Genomic DNA, 15295 nt, shown 5'->3' with positions numbered 1-15295 from the left:
CCCGTCGCCACCCTGCACCTGGTGGCAGCCAGGCTGCCGAAGGCCGAGAGTGGTGGATGAGCGGGCGCCTGGCGCCTGCCCTGACGTCCTCCTCTAGTTAGCCTTCGCACAGCAAACGTTTCTCATTAAGGCAGCCGCCCCGGCTCGCACTGAGCCGCCGTCCGTGGGGCATGCTGTGTCGGATGGTCACGACATTTCCCCCCGCAAATGCATGGGACCCGTCGGGTCAACCAGTCGCCCTTGCTTGCCTGTGACAGCCGCCACGCCACGCTTGGCTCGTGCCTTCCTTGCGCTGCACAGGCCGAGGAGCTGATCCGGCGGCGGCTGGAGGTGACCCCCGACGAGCCGCGCCTGTGGTGCGCGCTGGGGGACCTGCTGGTGGAGGATGCGCACTACCTGCAGGCCTGGGAGCGCAGCGGGCACCGCAACGCCAGGTGGGCGGCGGGCGCGACCTGTCCAGGCCAGGGGCGCGCTTGCTGGGCGGTTTGCAGGCGCCTGGGGCCCGCTGGCGGGAGGCGGCCTGGGCGCCCGTGAGCCTGACCCCGCCGCAAAGGATGTGTGTGCCCGCAGGTCGCAGCGCTCGCTGGCGCGCAGCGCTCTGCGTGCCGGCAGCTACGCCAAGGCGGCGGCGCACTGGGAGCTGGCGCTGGCGCTCAACCCGCTGCATGGGGAGGGGTGGTTCAGGTGGGGTCTGAGTTTTGGCGAGGGCAGCAGGGTGTGGGTGGGAGCTGCCGATGGGGTGCGGGGATGCAAGCGTCGCACCATGGGCTTCCCACCCCACATCCACCCCCTCATCCTGCCCAGCCACCTCCTCCCGCCACGTGCACCCCCGCAGCCTGGGCTACTGCCACATCAAGGGGAAGGAGTATGGGCGGGCGCTGCAGGCCTTCACCCGCAGCTCGCAGCTGGAGCCGGAGAATGGCGAGGCGTGGAACAACCTGGCCGCCATCCACATGCACCTCAAGCACTGGAGGCAGGCCTTCAACGCGCTGTCGGGTGGGTGTGGTGCGGGTGGGTGGCAGCCTTCCCTGCACGCCATGCCATGCCTTGCCCCCGGCCATGCCTGCCACTCATCTTCTCTGCCTGCTGCCGGTGCTGCCGCCCCCCGCAGAGGCCGTGAAGCACAAGCGCGACAGCTGGCAGACATGGGAGAACTATGCGCAGGTGGCGGTGCGGGTGCGGCAGTGGCAGACGGCGGTCAGGGCGCTGCAGCAGGTGCTGGTGCTGTCGTCCGGGCAGCGCGCAGACCTCACTCTTGTGGCGGCGCTAGTGGGGCAGGTGGAGGTGGTCAGGGGCGTCGGTGGCAGCGGCTCTGAAGCTGCAGATGGCGAGGCGGAGCTGCCGCTAACGAGCGCTGCGTCAAACGGCGGCGATGCTGCAGCGGGTGCCGAGCGCGCCATGCCCGCCGACGCGCAGGCAGCAGCTGGGGCAGCGGCAGCGGTAGACAGCGGCAGCGGCAGCATGGCGGAGCTTGCGGCCGCGCTCGGCGAGTTGAGCGGTGGGGGTGGCAGTGCTGCCAGCAGAGGTGGTGGCGGTGCTGGGGACGCGGTCCAGAAGGCGGAGGCGCGGGGCCAGGGAGTGCTGGAGCAGTCAGTGGGCACGCTGATGAAGCAGGTGCGGCACGCTGGGCATCTGGATGGCGTGCCTGCAGTCGGGGCCCCAGCCATCAGCTGTAATACAGCGAGGCGGCTGGCCGGGCCTGCCCTGCCCTCTGGCTGGCTGCCTGTTCACTCGGTGCAGCTTGCAGCTTACAGCCCTGGCGTGTTGCCAACTGCCGCTGCACGAGGCACCTAATTGCCCTCCCTTCCCTTTCCTCAGGTTGCTGCCACGGTGAGCGGCGACAGCAGATTCTGGGAGCTCTACGCCAGGTGCGAGCTCTTTGGCTCTGCCACGCCTGTCTTGCACCATCTGGCACATGCACACCTGCCTGCCTGCGTACTGCCTGCCTGTCCCGCACGCCGGCCGGAGACGAGATGCCTAGCGCATTTTCATGCCGAGTGCGACGGCGTGCGCAAGCACCCCGCCGCACACCAGTGAGGCTTGAACTAGTCAGGTTATCTGAGGCCGTGCCTGTGGAGGCTCTGCACTCTGCTTCAGACACTAGCAAACACTGCACTTTGCTGCTCCATCTCCTCTGCACGGCCAGCGCTTGGGCGCAGCGTGCACACTGCAGCGTGCACACTGCACAGCATTCATCCATCCATGTGCTGACCAGGCCAATGGCCGGATGCTCTGCACACCCACCGCGCCCAGCCACCCTGGCGCACACTACCCACCCACACGACCTCCCTGCCTGCCCCTGCCCCTCTGCCTCCCTGCTGCCCCTGCCCCTTGCGCAGGTACCAGGCCGCCCTGAGCTATGCTGACGCAGCCAAGGAGTGCTTGCTGAAGCGTGTGCGGGCGCTGGGCGGCTCCGGGTGGCAGGCCAGCACGGAGGCGTTCGAGACGTATGCAGAGGCGTCGCTGGCGCTGTGCCGCGCCTACCTGCAGGCAAGCCGAATGCCGCAGGCCATGGGGGCGCAGCGCCCTGATGCTTGCTTGTGTGGTGGGTGTGCTTGCATTTGCCTTGTTGCGTGGCCCTGGGATGAGATGCTGCAACTGCGGCACCGCCTGCTGTTGTTGCAGATGGCAGAGGCGGATGCCGTCGGGGTGCAGCGCGACCTGTCCTCTGCCCGCCTGCACTTGCGCGGGCTGATCAAGCAGGCGCAGGAGCGGTACGAGGAGGAGCCGGCATTCAAGGAGCTGCAGCAGCTGCTAGCGCAAGTGGAGGAGCGACAACGGGGAGTGTGAGGGCGGGCACAGCAACAACAGCAACAACAGTGCCCAGTGGCATTGATCTGAACCCTCCCTCGTCTTCCTGTGCGTGTCACTTTGCATGCTGGAGTGCCCTGAGTGTAAATTCAGATCCAACCGGGCGGCCCGGAGTCCTGCCGAAAGCCCTTGTCCGCCTGCCAGCAAACCCTGTTATGCCTGCCTTTTTGTGACGCACAAGCCCACTTCGGTCCATTTTCACTGCAATTGGCGGCACTGCTTACTTGTTCAACCCTGCAGCGGCTGCAGTGCCCAATATATCTCGCTCCACCACCGCGGCAAGTAATAACATGTCCAGCTCCAACAGCACAACAAGTCCCATTGAGAGCAGCAGTGGAGGCGGAATGAGCCTGGGCCCAGGTGAATGCGGTCGCACCTTGTGGCGCTCTGCTGCTGCACTGCTGCCGCTGCTGCAGGCGCCGAGTGCTGTGGCATGCAACCCGCCGCCACGGTGCCCGGCTCCTGGCAGCGCTCGCCATGGTTCCCGCCGCCGCCGCGCGCCGCCGCCATGTGCCGCCTTTGCGCCCGCCTCCCCTCGTTGCTCTCGCTCAGCCGCGCGCTTTCCCCTATCCTGACACAGTGTCTTACATCGTGGGAGTTACGCTGCTGTTCATCGTCAGCGTGATGCTGCTGGGTGCGGCCTGCGTTCTGCGGCGCAAGGACCGACGATACCGCGCCGCGGTGGAGGCGGAGCGGCAGGCGCAGCTGCAGCGGCGCGCAGAGGCACAGGCGGAAGCAGCGCGGGGGCTTGCCTCGGATCGGCCTGTTGTGATCCCAGTGGTCATTGTGCAGCCAGGTGAGGGGTGGGGAGGGAGGTGGCGCCCAGAGGAAGCCGACCTGCCCCTGCTTCGAGATTGGCAGCCAGCCCAGTGTGTTGTGTGTCACTCTGCGTGCAGATGGCGAGATGTTTTTGGCGGAGAAGTGCGACAAGGGTGCGCTGGAGGAGGCAGAGGGAAGCAGCACAAAGAGCTGCAGCGAGCCCAAGTGCTTTGCCACTGAGCAGCAGTAGCGAGGCCCAACGTCTGGAGCACGGCCGCAAATGGCATGTACCCTCTGCCTACCTCTTCTTATGAAATGCCAGGCAGCGTCGGCATTTGGCGCTCTGTATCATGTCTCCTTTCGCATATCATGCTTTCCCTGCCTGCTTGTCCCGGCTATCTTAGCATTCCTATTCCTCTTACGGGCAGTGGTGTCCGCTTTTTTTATGTACTAGCCTATGTTTACACGTATTCCCATGCATGCACAACCTTGCCCAACAAATCCTTATGCCTTCACCCCTGTGGCGAAATGTCGCACATGGTGGCATGTAATGCCCACCGCAGCTCTGAACGCATGCACATCATGGAAGGCTCAGCGTCAAGGTGGAAACACGATTGCGATGCTGCTGCGGGGGCTGTGCTCGAGCGTCAGCTGCCGCCGTCCTTCCCTCCTTTGCCCTTGTCCTTGCCCTTCCCGTCCCCACCCTTCTCGCCCCGCTCCTTGCCACACTTTTTGAGAAGCCCAGGAGGCACACCGCCCTCCAGCCCCTTTCCCTTGCCAGGCACCTGCAGCAGCCGGCCAGAAGGGTCGGAGTGGGCAGGCCTAGGCAGCCCTTGGCAACTCGCAAAGCACTTCACAGCCACGCCCCTCCATTCTGGATGCACCACCTTCTCAGCCTCAGCAGCGTCACCTGCTGGCATCCGTCGCCCTGGGTGCCTTCCCCCTCCTGCTCTGTGCCGCCCACGCTGGCCGTAGTCGCCTCGCTACTCGGAGCCAGAGGTTGCGGGGCGGTGCCAGCACCAGCAAGGAGGGTGCCATCGCCCCCACCACACTTGCAGGCAGAAAGTGCGCTGGCAATCGCGTTGGCCACAGCCGGCTGGATGTCCTTGCTGATGGACTGGGCCGCGGCCTGTGCGCTCCCTCTAGAGGCTTGGACAGCGGCCTCCGCACTGGCTGCGGCGCTGGCAAACGTCTGTTCCACCGCCGATGAGCTCGCTTGTGCCTGGCCGCCGCAGCCCTGGGCAACAGCCGTGCTGAACGCCTGAGCGGTTGCGGTCGCGACCGACTGCAGTGGCAGCAGCCATGCAGGGCAAACGAGAACCGAGCGGTTTGGTTCAATCAAGATTAGGGCCACCGGTCGGCCCCCTCACGCAGGCCCCTGCCCCCAGCCATGTGGGCAGCCCAGCTGGGCTTGCTGGCAAACATTGGACACAACCTGTGCATTAGCGCTGCCGGAAGCGGAGCATCCGGGGCCGCTTTGCACCGTCACTGCGACATCAGCAATAGCCTCTGCCACTGCTTCCGCGACGGAAGAGGCAGAGGAATCGGCTGTGGCTTGGCAGGGGCAGGAGCGGCACTCAGCGAAGGCGGCCGCCACGGCCGAGGCGACGGCATCCTGGGAGCTGGAGCTGGACCCGGCCACTGCGCTGCTGGCGCACTGCCGCAGTTTGCGGGCCTGGGCTGGGCTTAGGCAGCAGCACAAGACAAGAGCTGGCAGGAGCATTGCTGCCAGCGCTCTGGTGTGGTTCATGGTTGTTGGTGCCTCAGCGCTCGGAGAGTCCAACCATTGAGCTGCTTATTGGAGGTCCAATCCAGCCAGGAGCGGGCGCCAAGGTTGAGGTGTACCACGTGCCATTGGCCAGTTTCTAGCCTTCTGTTGCTCTCGACGGGCTATTTGCCTTCTCGACGTCCTGCACCTGTCGAGGAGCCTCGCAGCCATGCCCACCCGTCCCCTCCTGCCCCTAGTGCTGCTCTCGGTGCTGGTGGCTCCAGCTACAGCAGCTCAGCCGCCAAGCTTGGCGTCTGGGGATGCAGGTAAGCCGCTGCGCAACCTCTGCTTGCCACCTCGTGGCCTGCAGTGGGGCCTCCCCGGCCAGCCGCTACCGCCCCCGCCTTACCGCGCGTCAGAATCCCTGACCCAAGCGTGGTCACACACAATGTTTGCTTACCGTTGAGAGGCGACCTCACAGTACTTGACCATGCGCTGCTGCAGGCATGATGCCCATTCTCAGGCGCCACCTGCTCCAGGCCGCAGGCCCTGAATCTGCTGTCATTATCAACCTTGCGACAAACGGCGAGCCCGTCTACTGCATCAACATCACGCAGCCGTTCCAAGACAGGACCTATGGAGCCAGCGGCACGGAGCAGCCTTCAGGCGGTGACATCGACGTGTGCAGTGCCAGCGGTGCACGGCCTTTACCTTTGTTTTTAGTCACTTTATCACTGAAGCATTGCGACCGTCCCATTCCGTGCAGGCACTGGCCAGCCTCATCTGCTCTGACCAGACTCCTGCCGGTACCCAAATCTATGAGGCCATCAAGGCAGGTGGCGCGCAGGCCAAGGGGGCTGCACAGGCAGTGAAGATGGCAGACCGTTGCCCCCAAAAAGCCGCTGATTCAGTGAACGTTGCCGCAACCTGTAAGTATGTGCCCGAGGTACCCTTTGCCTGGCAGCATCATTTGCCTCAACAGTGCCTGGCAGTCTCCTTTGCCTTCCACCCGCTTGACCAGTCCCTTTCCGTTGCAGTGGCCCAGGACACGCTCCCGTCCCTGTCTGCCATCGAGAGCTTCTTCCAGTCGTTTGTTGATGCCCTCCAGGCGGTGGGTGTGCCGGCGTGCGTGACCCTGATCGAGAGCGATGCCTCTGGCGAGAAGGTTGCCACCGAGAAGTATTTCCGCACTGGCTGAATGCCGGCGCTGGAGCAGGCACACCGAGTCTTCATTCAGCAGATCAATCATGATGTTTGGCAACACATCTGGCTCTGATACATAATATAGCATGCTGTGGACATTGGAACCGGTGGGCCACATGTACAGACATTGAGCCGAATAAACAGACAGACATGACCGAGCAGAGGACGTGACGAGGGAACAAAATGGCTGTGTGTTGGATGGACATGCATTCGCTGGGGCTCAGCAGCAATGGCAATGCTATCATGCTTGCGGAACAGGTGCTGCATTGAGCCTGGCTGACTGCCGCCAGTGCGCCTCACATACGCAGGCCCCAGGGCTTCATGGCTCTCTCCAGCGCCGCGGGCGAGTGCGCATAGGACAGCAGCAGCCCGTAGTTTGTTACCGGCACGCCCGCCTCCTGCAGCACAGCATTCACACAGTGCTCTGCTTGAGTTGTCCAGGCAGCTCAGGTGCGGGGCAACGAGAAGCACGGCAGGTGGTGGCATTCGCTTGCCTCCAGGTCCAGGATTCGAGCCCGGATCTTCTGCTGGTCGATCATGCAGCCGCCGCAGTGGATAGCCAGAGCATAGCTGCCCAGCCCGCCCTCTGCTTTGTATATGTCAGAGGGGGAGGAGAGGCAAGCAGCACGGGTGAGGAGGCAGCCAAGCCAGCAACCGATTGCCGCCACCGCTGACCAGCTGGCAAAAGCACAAGATGTATCAGCCAGGCGCACCTTCCGCGTCCAGCTCCGGGAACTCCCGCCCAAAGGCATGGTCCACCACTACGCCCCGCCCGCCCTGCGCCTCAATCTTCTCCGGGATCTGCATAGGGGAGACGCGCAGGGGGTGCACAATGATCGATCAGGACACATGCTGCCGCGCTGGCCAATGCACAGCTGTGCTGCCAGTGCACCCCACCCCTCAATACCTGCACCATGCCAATATCGTTGCAAATGTCTGTGATGCGGTTGTGGTTGCACGCCTGCATTACCAATGCACGAGGCACATGCACGAGTGTCGGGTTTGCAATCAACTGGGCATCAGAGGCCGCTGTCATGCAGCATCGAACAGTGGCTCTTGAGAAGGTCACTCCCTCCATACCTCAGCCACTAGGACCTTGTCCCCCGCCCGCAGGCTCTTGAACCGCTCCAGGCCCCTCACAAACAGCGGCAGCTGGCCTCGGCTCTGGCGGTGGATCATCGCGATGCTGCACGGCGACCAGGTGTGTGTGAGGGGTGTGTGGGCCATTGATCCCGTTGACAGCACCTCAGCGCAAGCCGCAAGCCTAGCGCCCATCCCGCCCTGCCCCCCAGCCAGCAGCCTGTGGTCTCCCACCTGAATGTGGTGAAGGGCACCAGCTCGTCGCCGGTGGCTGGGTCCAGCGTCCAGGGGTGCAGGATGTCCACCGCCTGCGGGCCGCAGGGGGCATGGCCAGGGTGCGGTGTGGAGTGGCGGGGCCCATGGCCCCAGTGCCCACCATGCCCACCGCCCGGCTCCCCCCTGTCGCTCCCACCGTCCCACAGGGCCGCCCGCTGCCTGCCCGCCTCGCCTGCGAGTCGGTGATGATGATTTTGGGGCCCTGGTGGGCCAGCACCGGCTGCAGGGCGCGCAGGAAGCGGGCGCGCTCGCGCTGCACAAGCTCGGGGTCGGAGCTGCAGCAGCAGGGGGGTACGTGAGGGTTGGCAGGGATGGGGTTAACAGGGCAGGGCAGGCTGCAAGCAGGCAGACGATGTTCAGCCAGCCGGCAGGACAGTGCAGCCAACTCCTTGTGGCCCTTGGCAGCTTCCAAGACGAGTCAGAGAGGGAGTTTGGGGGTGGGGGTCAGATGCCGACAGCTGCTGCCACCCCGGTCCACCCAGGCCACACACGGCTGGGCCCCATGCCACCCCCACCAACACACCTGCGCGCGTGCGCCAGGTTCATGCGATAGGCGATGGTGGAGGCAAAGTGGCGGATCGCCTCCTCCTGCACCAGCGCCTGCAGACAGCGGACAGGGCAGGATGCGGGCGGTGGGCTGCATGTTCACAGCGTGCAGGGCATGGTGCCGAGCAGCCCGGCAGCACGAGGCACCAGGCTGGTGCAGGGTGCTGGCATGCCGCTGCTGGCATGCCCCGCGCGGGAGGCGCACCTGAGGGCGCAGCAGGCGCATGGAGGGGGTCTCTGCATCCATCGGGATGTTGAGGAACACCATGGCGTCCTCTGCGCCAGGGAGGGGAGGGGAGGGGGGTAGGGGTACAAGGCAATGGGCGGGTTAGCAGGAGGCCCCAGCAGGCAAGGCCAAGGCTGTCCACCTTTTGGGGGTCGCCCGTGAGCCGCAGGCAAGCCAGCTGATGGCGACACTCCTGACCCAGGCACACACAAACACCACATGCACGCACACACACACCACCAGCACCTGAGCCCACCCACCCGACAGGAACTCGTCCGGCAGGCTGCGCGGCGCGTCGTGCTGCTTGGCGGCGGCCGCCGCCTCCTGCAGGAACTCTGCCAGCGCGTCGCTCGCCTCCTCCCGGCTGAGCTGCAGCTGGCGCGACATGATGGCACCGGTGGGGTTGAGCGCTGCCTGCAGGCGGTCCACCGCTGCCGCCGCCGCCTCGGGCCCTGCGCCGGCCCCTGCCCCGCCCAGCTTGGTGTTGTACACCAGCACGGGGCTGCTGCCCGCTGCGGCAGCCTTGTCCAGCAGCAGGCGCTCCCAAGCCAGCGCCGCAGGCAGCCGGTCCGCCGGGGTACTGCGGGGTGGGCAATGCGGGGTGGTGCCCAGTCAGGCGGCATGTTGGTGGCACCAACTGCCTGCCTTGCCGCCACGCAGGCTGGCGGGAAAGCACATTGCACCATGCACATCACTGCAGTCCTCCATGCTGCAAATAAGCCTCCCCGTGCCCCCTCCCTTCCTCCCTCCCCCCGGCTCACTCTAGGAAGCGCCCCACATCCACCACCACCACCGCCACATCCGTCTCCTTGATCACGCTCAGCACCTTGCGCCGCTTCTTCTCCCCCAGCGCCCCCTCCTCGTCGATGCCGGCTGCACGGGGCACGGCGGGGGGAATGCAGGCGAGGTGTGGGCACGGGTCAGGAGCCGGGGGCGGATGGGCGCAGGGAAGAGCAGGGCAGGGCCGGGCACGCCGCGTGGTGGCGGCCTCGGCACACATCTCAGCCCCAGGCAGCCGGCTGGGTCGCGGCAGGGAGGTGCCAGCCGGCGCTGGCGCGCGCCCCCGACCCACCCGTGTCGAAGAGCTTTGCGGGCCCCACATCGTGCAGCTCCATGAGCACCACCTTGGTGTCGGCAGTGGTGCCGGGGGTGGAGTCCACGATGCTGGTCTCGCTGCGGGGCAGGAAGGAAGGGGAGGCAGGGGACCAGGGATCAGCAGGAGGTGCCAGGCGCCGGCTCACGGGCAGCGGTGAGGAGGTGCTGCCCTGCCTGCTCCCTCCCCCATGCTCCCCTCCCCCGCCTGCCACCGTTACTGCCGCACCCGTCCCCACGCGTGCACGCACACATGCACACCTGCGGGTGACGCGGTTCATCAGGCTGCTCTTGCCGGCGTTCATGCAGCCAAAGATGCCGATGTTGGTGCGCGGCACGTCGGAGCCCTTGGCGGGGCCGCCGCCCATGCCCAGCACCGCGCCGCGGCCAGGCGCGGGCGCCGCCGCCGCCTGCTGCCCCGTGGCGCTGCAGGTGTGCAGGCCGCCGTCGCGCGCCGCCGCCGCCGACACGGGAGCCCAGGTGCGCAGGCCCCTGCTGCCACCGGTGGCAGAGGCGGCGGCGGCAGCCTGGGCCTGCATGGGCACTGGGTGCACCGAGTCTCTGAAGGAGGGCGGGTCGCCCCACACCCCCGGCTTCAGCTTCTTGTCCACCATGGCCAGCCGCGCGTTCAGGCACTTCTGGCACTCCTCCGCCGTGTCGGTGATGCACGGCTTGCCTGCGGGGGCAAGGCGCAGGCAGAGGGCGGGCATTTCCTGGCCTGCGTACGGCATGGTGTGCTGCTCTGCCGGCCGTGGAAGGCAGGGATGAGGATGGGAAAGCACAGAGGCAGCGAGGGAGGCAGCAGGCGACCCGGGAGCCCTCGCCGCCCCCCTCCACCCGCCTGCACGGCGCTTCCCTGCCCCTGCTGCCGCACCCACCCTCGTACAGCGTGTAGTGTTCGCGGTACTTGGTGGGGGTGAGGATGGGCATCAGCACGTTGGCGCCCCGCCGCAGCGCAACCTCCCGCCCCACCGCATCAATGGCCTGCGCACAGCCAGGGCCGCGGGTGCTGGTGCCTGTGCTTGTGCTTGTGCGGCCTGGGGTGGTGGTAGCAAAGCGAGGCCACACAGGCAGCGGCTGGTGCTCAGCCGGCTGGTGCTCAGCCGTCGGCAGCAGCGTGCGCAGGCGGGAGCGTGGCGTGCCGCACCTGCAGCGCGGTGGTGGCTGCGATGTTGACGTTGCCCAGGGTGATGCGGGCCAGGGCGTTCATGCGGGTGGTCAGCGTCAGCATGTCCTGCATGTGCTGCGCCACACATACACACGCACACAGCGGCAGCGGCACGCCAGGCGATCACCAAGGTCAGTGGCACTGCCTGGGCAGGCAGGCTGCAGGGGCTGGCTTGGCGACAACGAGCTGTGCCCTGCCGTGTACGATTACAGCCAGCCCCCGCCGCGCCCCACCTTCTTCTTGTCCACGTGCCCAAACTGCTGCTCCCACATGTCAGCCACAGGGGTGCCCGCCTCGGTGATGTAGGGGCCCTGCGGGGGAGAGGGAGAGGGGCAGCGGCGTGGTGCCGGGGTGAAATGGCCATGCACCTGTTTCCCACACCACACACCAGGCACCTCTTCGGCTTCCTCAAACCTCCAAAACCGCATGTTTGTCCCGGTGCTCCTCAGCACTGTCCAGGCCCCTCCCCTAATCCACCCCCTGGCACATGCCCCAGCTGCCCAGCCGCAGAAGGCCACCCCACTTAGGCCGGCCCAGGCAGGCCAGCCGCCGCACCATGCCAATCATGTCTGCACCAAGGTCGCGGAAGAACATGATGTCGCCAGCCAGGTCGCGCAGCGTCTGGCCCGGCAGGCCAACCATCACCCCCGTGCCAATCTGCGGGGGCAGGCACAACAGGCGGGGAGGCCGCAGGGTGAGCAACCAAGCAGGCGTGCCCCAGCTAGCCACCTCCAAAACAGCAATGGTTTAATTTATCCGCGCCAGGAGGCATTGGCGTGTCCTGGCCACTCATACGGGCAGGCACCGGGTGCTGGCGAGGCCCCACCATGAAGCCAATGTCCTTGAGGTCCCGCAGGCACCGCGTCCGGTTCTCCCACTTCTGCACAGCAGCAGAGCAGCGGCGGGATGGGCGACCGCACCAGCGGCCTGCCAGAAGGGGAAGCACTTGGAAGTGCATGCCGATGAGCACGTCCCGCTGTCCCAGACATGAAAGCGTGCAGGGCCAGAGGCACGTGCCTGGGCTGGCGGGTGGATGGATGCGTAGAGCTGCGGGTTGGACGACTCGATGCGCAGCAGGTATCGGTCGGCGCCCGCGTCCTTGAGCTGCTGGTACTGCTCCCGCGGCAGCTCGCCCACTGCGCGAGGCAGGCAGGGGCAGGCGGGGGATGTGTGCTGGCCTGCTGCTGGCACGTGGCGGAAGCCGCAAGCCGTTTACTGCCAACACCTGGTGCCCGCTCGCCTGCCCTGCCTCGTGCACGTGCGCCCCTACCCCCCGCATAGACACACAAGCGCGCCCCCACCCCCACCCACCCGACAGCGCCACGCACAGCCCCACGCCCGCAGCGTCCTTGGGCAGCGCCTCTGGGTCCACCAGCCTCTGCTCCGCATCCAGCGCGCGCGTGCGCTCCTTCACCGCCGCCACCACATCCGTCAGGTACTTCATGCGCTGGGGCGTGTTGAGCTCCCCCGACTGCAGCATGAGCGTGCCCAGGCGGTGCCTGAACGCCCAGTCGGCCACCTCCACCACCTCGTCGCGCGGCATGGTGTAGCGCCGCGCCCGCCGCTGGTGCTTGCGGATGCCGCAGTAGCCGCAGTCATTCTCGCACACCTGATGGCAAGGAAGGGGGGGGCGGGGCAGAGGGGGATGTGGGCACAGTGGAGGGCAGTGCTCAGTCAACAGCAGCACGCAGGCCCGGCCCCGCGCCAGCACATCTCCTCCCGGCCCGGCCCGGCCCGGCCCCCCCAGCCCGCCCCACCCCAGCACCCACGTTGCTGAACTCCACGATGCCTCGGTAGTACACGTCGCGCCCGAAGAAGCGCCCCGTCACGCTCTCCGCGTGCGCAAACAGAGCGTTGTCCAGCACCTTGCTGCCGGCGCCGGTGGAGGTGGCGCTCAGCAGGCCCTCCATCTGGTCAACGCTCAGGTCCAGCACGTCTCCGGGGGCAAAGGTGGTGCCCCAGAAGCTGCCTGCGGGCGCAGAAGCATGGCAGACCGCATGGGCGGGCGGGAATGGGAGGGGGGAGGGGCGGGAAGCAGGCCGTGCCGTGCGGGAAGCAGGCGGCATGCTCACCCAGCACTTTGACCGCCTCCTCAGCCGTCACCGCATTCTCCCAGGGCAGGGCCTTCCTGCGCCAGTGCAAGCGAGAAGCCAGCCAGTGGGGGGAGTAGGGTCAGGCAGGGTGGGGTGGTGCTGATCGCGTGAGCGGCAGTGCCATGCATGGCGTCGGGCGCCGGGCGGCCGGTACGCACGGCGGCAACGTGGGTTCAACGGGCCACCTTTCTGCGCTGCGCCACTCGCCTGCCCTCCATCTCTCGAAATAGCTTCTCCACAGCCGCCAGGCTGAGGCGGGGCAGAGTGCCCGAGCTCAGCAGGCGGCACTGCATAGACACCGCCGCCGCCGCCGCTGCCTGCAGCGCGCGACTGCTGCCCAGCATGGTGGCCGCCGCGCTGCTGCACACCCCGGGGCCGGGCTGTGGGTGTCTTAGAGGCCGGAGGGGCTACGGGGGCGTCCAAACACGGCCGCAACGGGCAAGGGTATCGGTTTTGGTTGAGTGGGGCGCCCTCCGGGGCTCTACTCTGAAAGCACCTCGTCGGGTCGATGAATAGGGTGATCTGAGGAATGGGCTGGGCGGCAGGCAGCCAGGACCCCGCTTGAGCCACCGTTGCATAGGCGACGTGACGACTTGTGGGGATCATCTGCCAGCGTTCCCGCCCCGCCCCCATTCCTCGCATTTGACCACCATTCTACACCGCCTCACCTAGGGTTTGACGAGCTCTGCCCGCTTGACTGCCCCCGCGCCGCCACCACCCTTCGCCGGAACCGCCGCCCTCCCCGATCGCCGCACCCCGTGCACAGCCACGACCCATGCTCAGCCAGGCAGCCAGCAGCTTGGGCGGGCTGGCCTCAGGCGGGCTGGGCCCACTGCTGCCCGCCGTGGCGGCGGTGGGTGCCCGCCTGCTGGGCCGCTCCGGCCTCCTGCAGCAGCAGCGCGGCCTGCAGTGGTCGGTGGAGAAGGAGCCGCAGAGCTACAAGGCAGTGGATGACATCATTCAGGACCACGTGATCGTGGCTGCCCTGGAGAAGACCCAGCAGGCGGCCAAGGACCCAGCACGCGTGCGCGACATCCTCACCGCCGCCAAGGAGCGCTCCTTCCTCACCAACCACAAGCCCGGTGGGTGGGCATGGGCGTGGGGGAGAGCTGGGCTGCGTGGTGTGGCGCACGCGCAGCTGTTGTCCCCACCGTTTGGGCCACGGGAAGCACCGTGCCCGGGGTGGCGGGAACGCCTTGCACCGCCCTTGCTCACTGCCGCCCAGCCCAGCCCAAGGGCTCCTCCTGGCGCTGCGACCTGCGGCACTCACTGCCGCACGCTGGGCGCTGGCACGCTGCGCGCAGGCCCCAGCGAGTATGTGCAGGGGCTGACATATGAGGAGTGCGCCACCCTGCTTAACGTGGATGTGGGCAACGAGCAGATCATGAGCGACATCTTCGACACAGGTAGATGGGTTGGGCCTGGCAGAGGGAGCGGGAGCGATGCTGGTGCCTGCTCTCATGGCTGGCCCTGCCTCATGCCAGCCTCCGATCCCGCCGCCGCATCCCGCTGCCTCCGCGCGCAATCCGCCGCAGCCTTTGCCATCAAGCAGCGCATCTACGGCAACCGCATCGTGCTGTTCGCCCCGCTCTACATCGCCAACTACTGCGTCAACAACTGCCGCTACTGCGCCTTCCGCCAGGGCAACAAGAGCTTAGAGGTGAGGCGGGCCTGGCAGTGACAGGTGGCGGCTCGCTGGCGAGCCCAGGAAGCACAGCGGGAGCGCACACACGTGCCCCTGCCTGCTTGCCACCCGACCCTCCTGCCTGCACCAACCGTGCACCTGCAGCGCTCCGCGCTGACGGACAAGCAGCTGCGTGAGGAGGTGGCAGCGCTGCAGCAGCAGGGGCACCGCCGCCTGCTGGTGCTGACGGGTGAGCACCCCAAGTACACCTTTGACTCCTTCCTCAAGGCCATCGACACCATCTCATCGGGTGGGTGGGCGTGTGTGGCTGTGGGTGGCGGTGGGTGGGCGTGCTGCTGAGCACTCTGCTGGGCACCCTGTAGCACACACGCGAGGCATGTGGCGGCATCCGGCCTCCCGTTCCCAAGCTTGCCGCCCACCCCACCCTTCCCCACGCCCATCTCGCCCCGCAGTGCGCACCGAGCCGTGCGGCAACATCCGGCGCATCAACGTCGAAATTCCCTCCCTCTCCCTGTCGGACATGCGCCGCCTCAAGGCCACAGACAAGGTGCGGCGCACCCGCAGCATGCCGTGGGCACGCATGCCGGCCTGGGTGCCTGACTTGTTGATGGCAGCTCAGCGGCTGGATCCTGCTGTGGCCGACACGCTGGAACAGCTGCGACCCCCCCCCCCCAAACCAGCACCACAT

At 66.9% G+C, this 15295-nt stretch overlaps 3 protein-coding genes across 3 annotated transcripts in view; 2 read left to right on the top strand and 1 right to left on the bottom strand.

Moving 5' to 3' along the window:
- The window catches only part of CHLNCDRAFT_142791 (hypothetical protein), a gene marked incomplete at both ends in the record, with an annotated part of 5139 nt that extends 2349 nt beyond the window's left edge, over positions 1 to 2790 (top strand). The window contains 7 exons of the mRNA XM_005849694.1: positions 258 to 434; positions 571 to 684; positions 836 to 996; positions 1112 to 1614; positions 1819 to 1868; positions 2340 to 2394; positions 2626 to 2790. Coding sequence (XP_005849756.1) covers positions 258 to 434; positions 571 to 684; positions 836 to 996; positions 1112 to 1614; positions 1819 to 1868; positions 2340 to 2394; positions 2626 to 2790 — 1225 coding nt within the window. The remainder of the gene's footprint in view (positions 1 to 257; positions 435 to 570; positions 685 to 835; positions 997 to 1111; positions 1615 to 1818; positions 1869 to 2339; positions 2395 to 2625) is intronic.
- A 3987-nt stretch (positions 2791 to 6777) lies between these two features.
- Positions 6778 to 13306, bottom strand: HYDEF (hypothetical protein; the record flags this gene model as incomplete). The annotated part of the gene is made up of 22 exons (XM_005849424.1): positions 6778 to 6905; positions 7195 to 7282; positions 7389 to 7442; positions 7562 to 7667; positions 7796 to 7869; positions 7974 to 8112; positions 8361 to 8437; positions 8589 to 8659; positions 8870 to 9189; positions 9371 to 9482; positions 9682 to 9782; positions 9963 to 10377; positions 10580 to 10685; positions 10849 to 10944; positions 11103 to 11180; positions 11425 to 11526; positions 11696 to 11749; positions 11857 to 12005; positions 12181 to 12478; positions 12639 to 12838; positions 12942 to 12997; positions 13251 to 13306. The coding sequence occupies 22 exons, from the start codon at positions 13304 to 13306 to the stop codon at positions 6778 to 6780; spliced, it is 2880 nt and encodes a 959-aa protein (XP_005849486.1).
- A 274-nt stretch (positions 13307 to 13580) lies between these two features.
- Positions 13581 to 15295, top strand: part of HYDG (hypothetical protein) — a 4616-nt gene continuing 2901 nt past the window's right edge. The window contains exons 1-5 of the mRNA XM_005849693.1: positions 13581 to 14044; positions 14267 to 14368; positions 14498 to 14622; positions 14752 to 14896; positions 15060 to 15154. Of these exons, the coding sequence (XP_005849755.1) occupies positions 13738 to 14044; positions 14267 to 14368; positions 14498 to 14622; positions 14752 to 14896; positions 15060 to 15154 (774 nt within the window). The 5' untranslated portion in view covers positions 13581 to 13737. The remainder of the gene's footprint in view (positions 14045 to 14266; positions 14369 to 14497; positions 14623 to 14751; positions 14897 to 15059; positions 15155 to 15295) is intronic.

The sequence above is a fragment of the Chlorella variabilis genome (assembly GCF_000147415.1).
Source record: "Chlorella variabilis unplaced genomic scaffold CHLNCscaffold_5, whole genome shotgun sequence".
Lineage (NCBI taxonomy): Eukaryota > Viridiplantae > Chlorophyta > Trebouxiophyceae > Chlorellales > Chlorellaceae > Chlorella > Chlorella variabilis.
The sequence above is the reverse complement of the archived record's forward strand: the minus strand, read 5'-3'. Positions and strand labels throughout refer to the sequence as shown.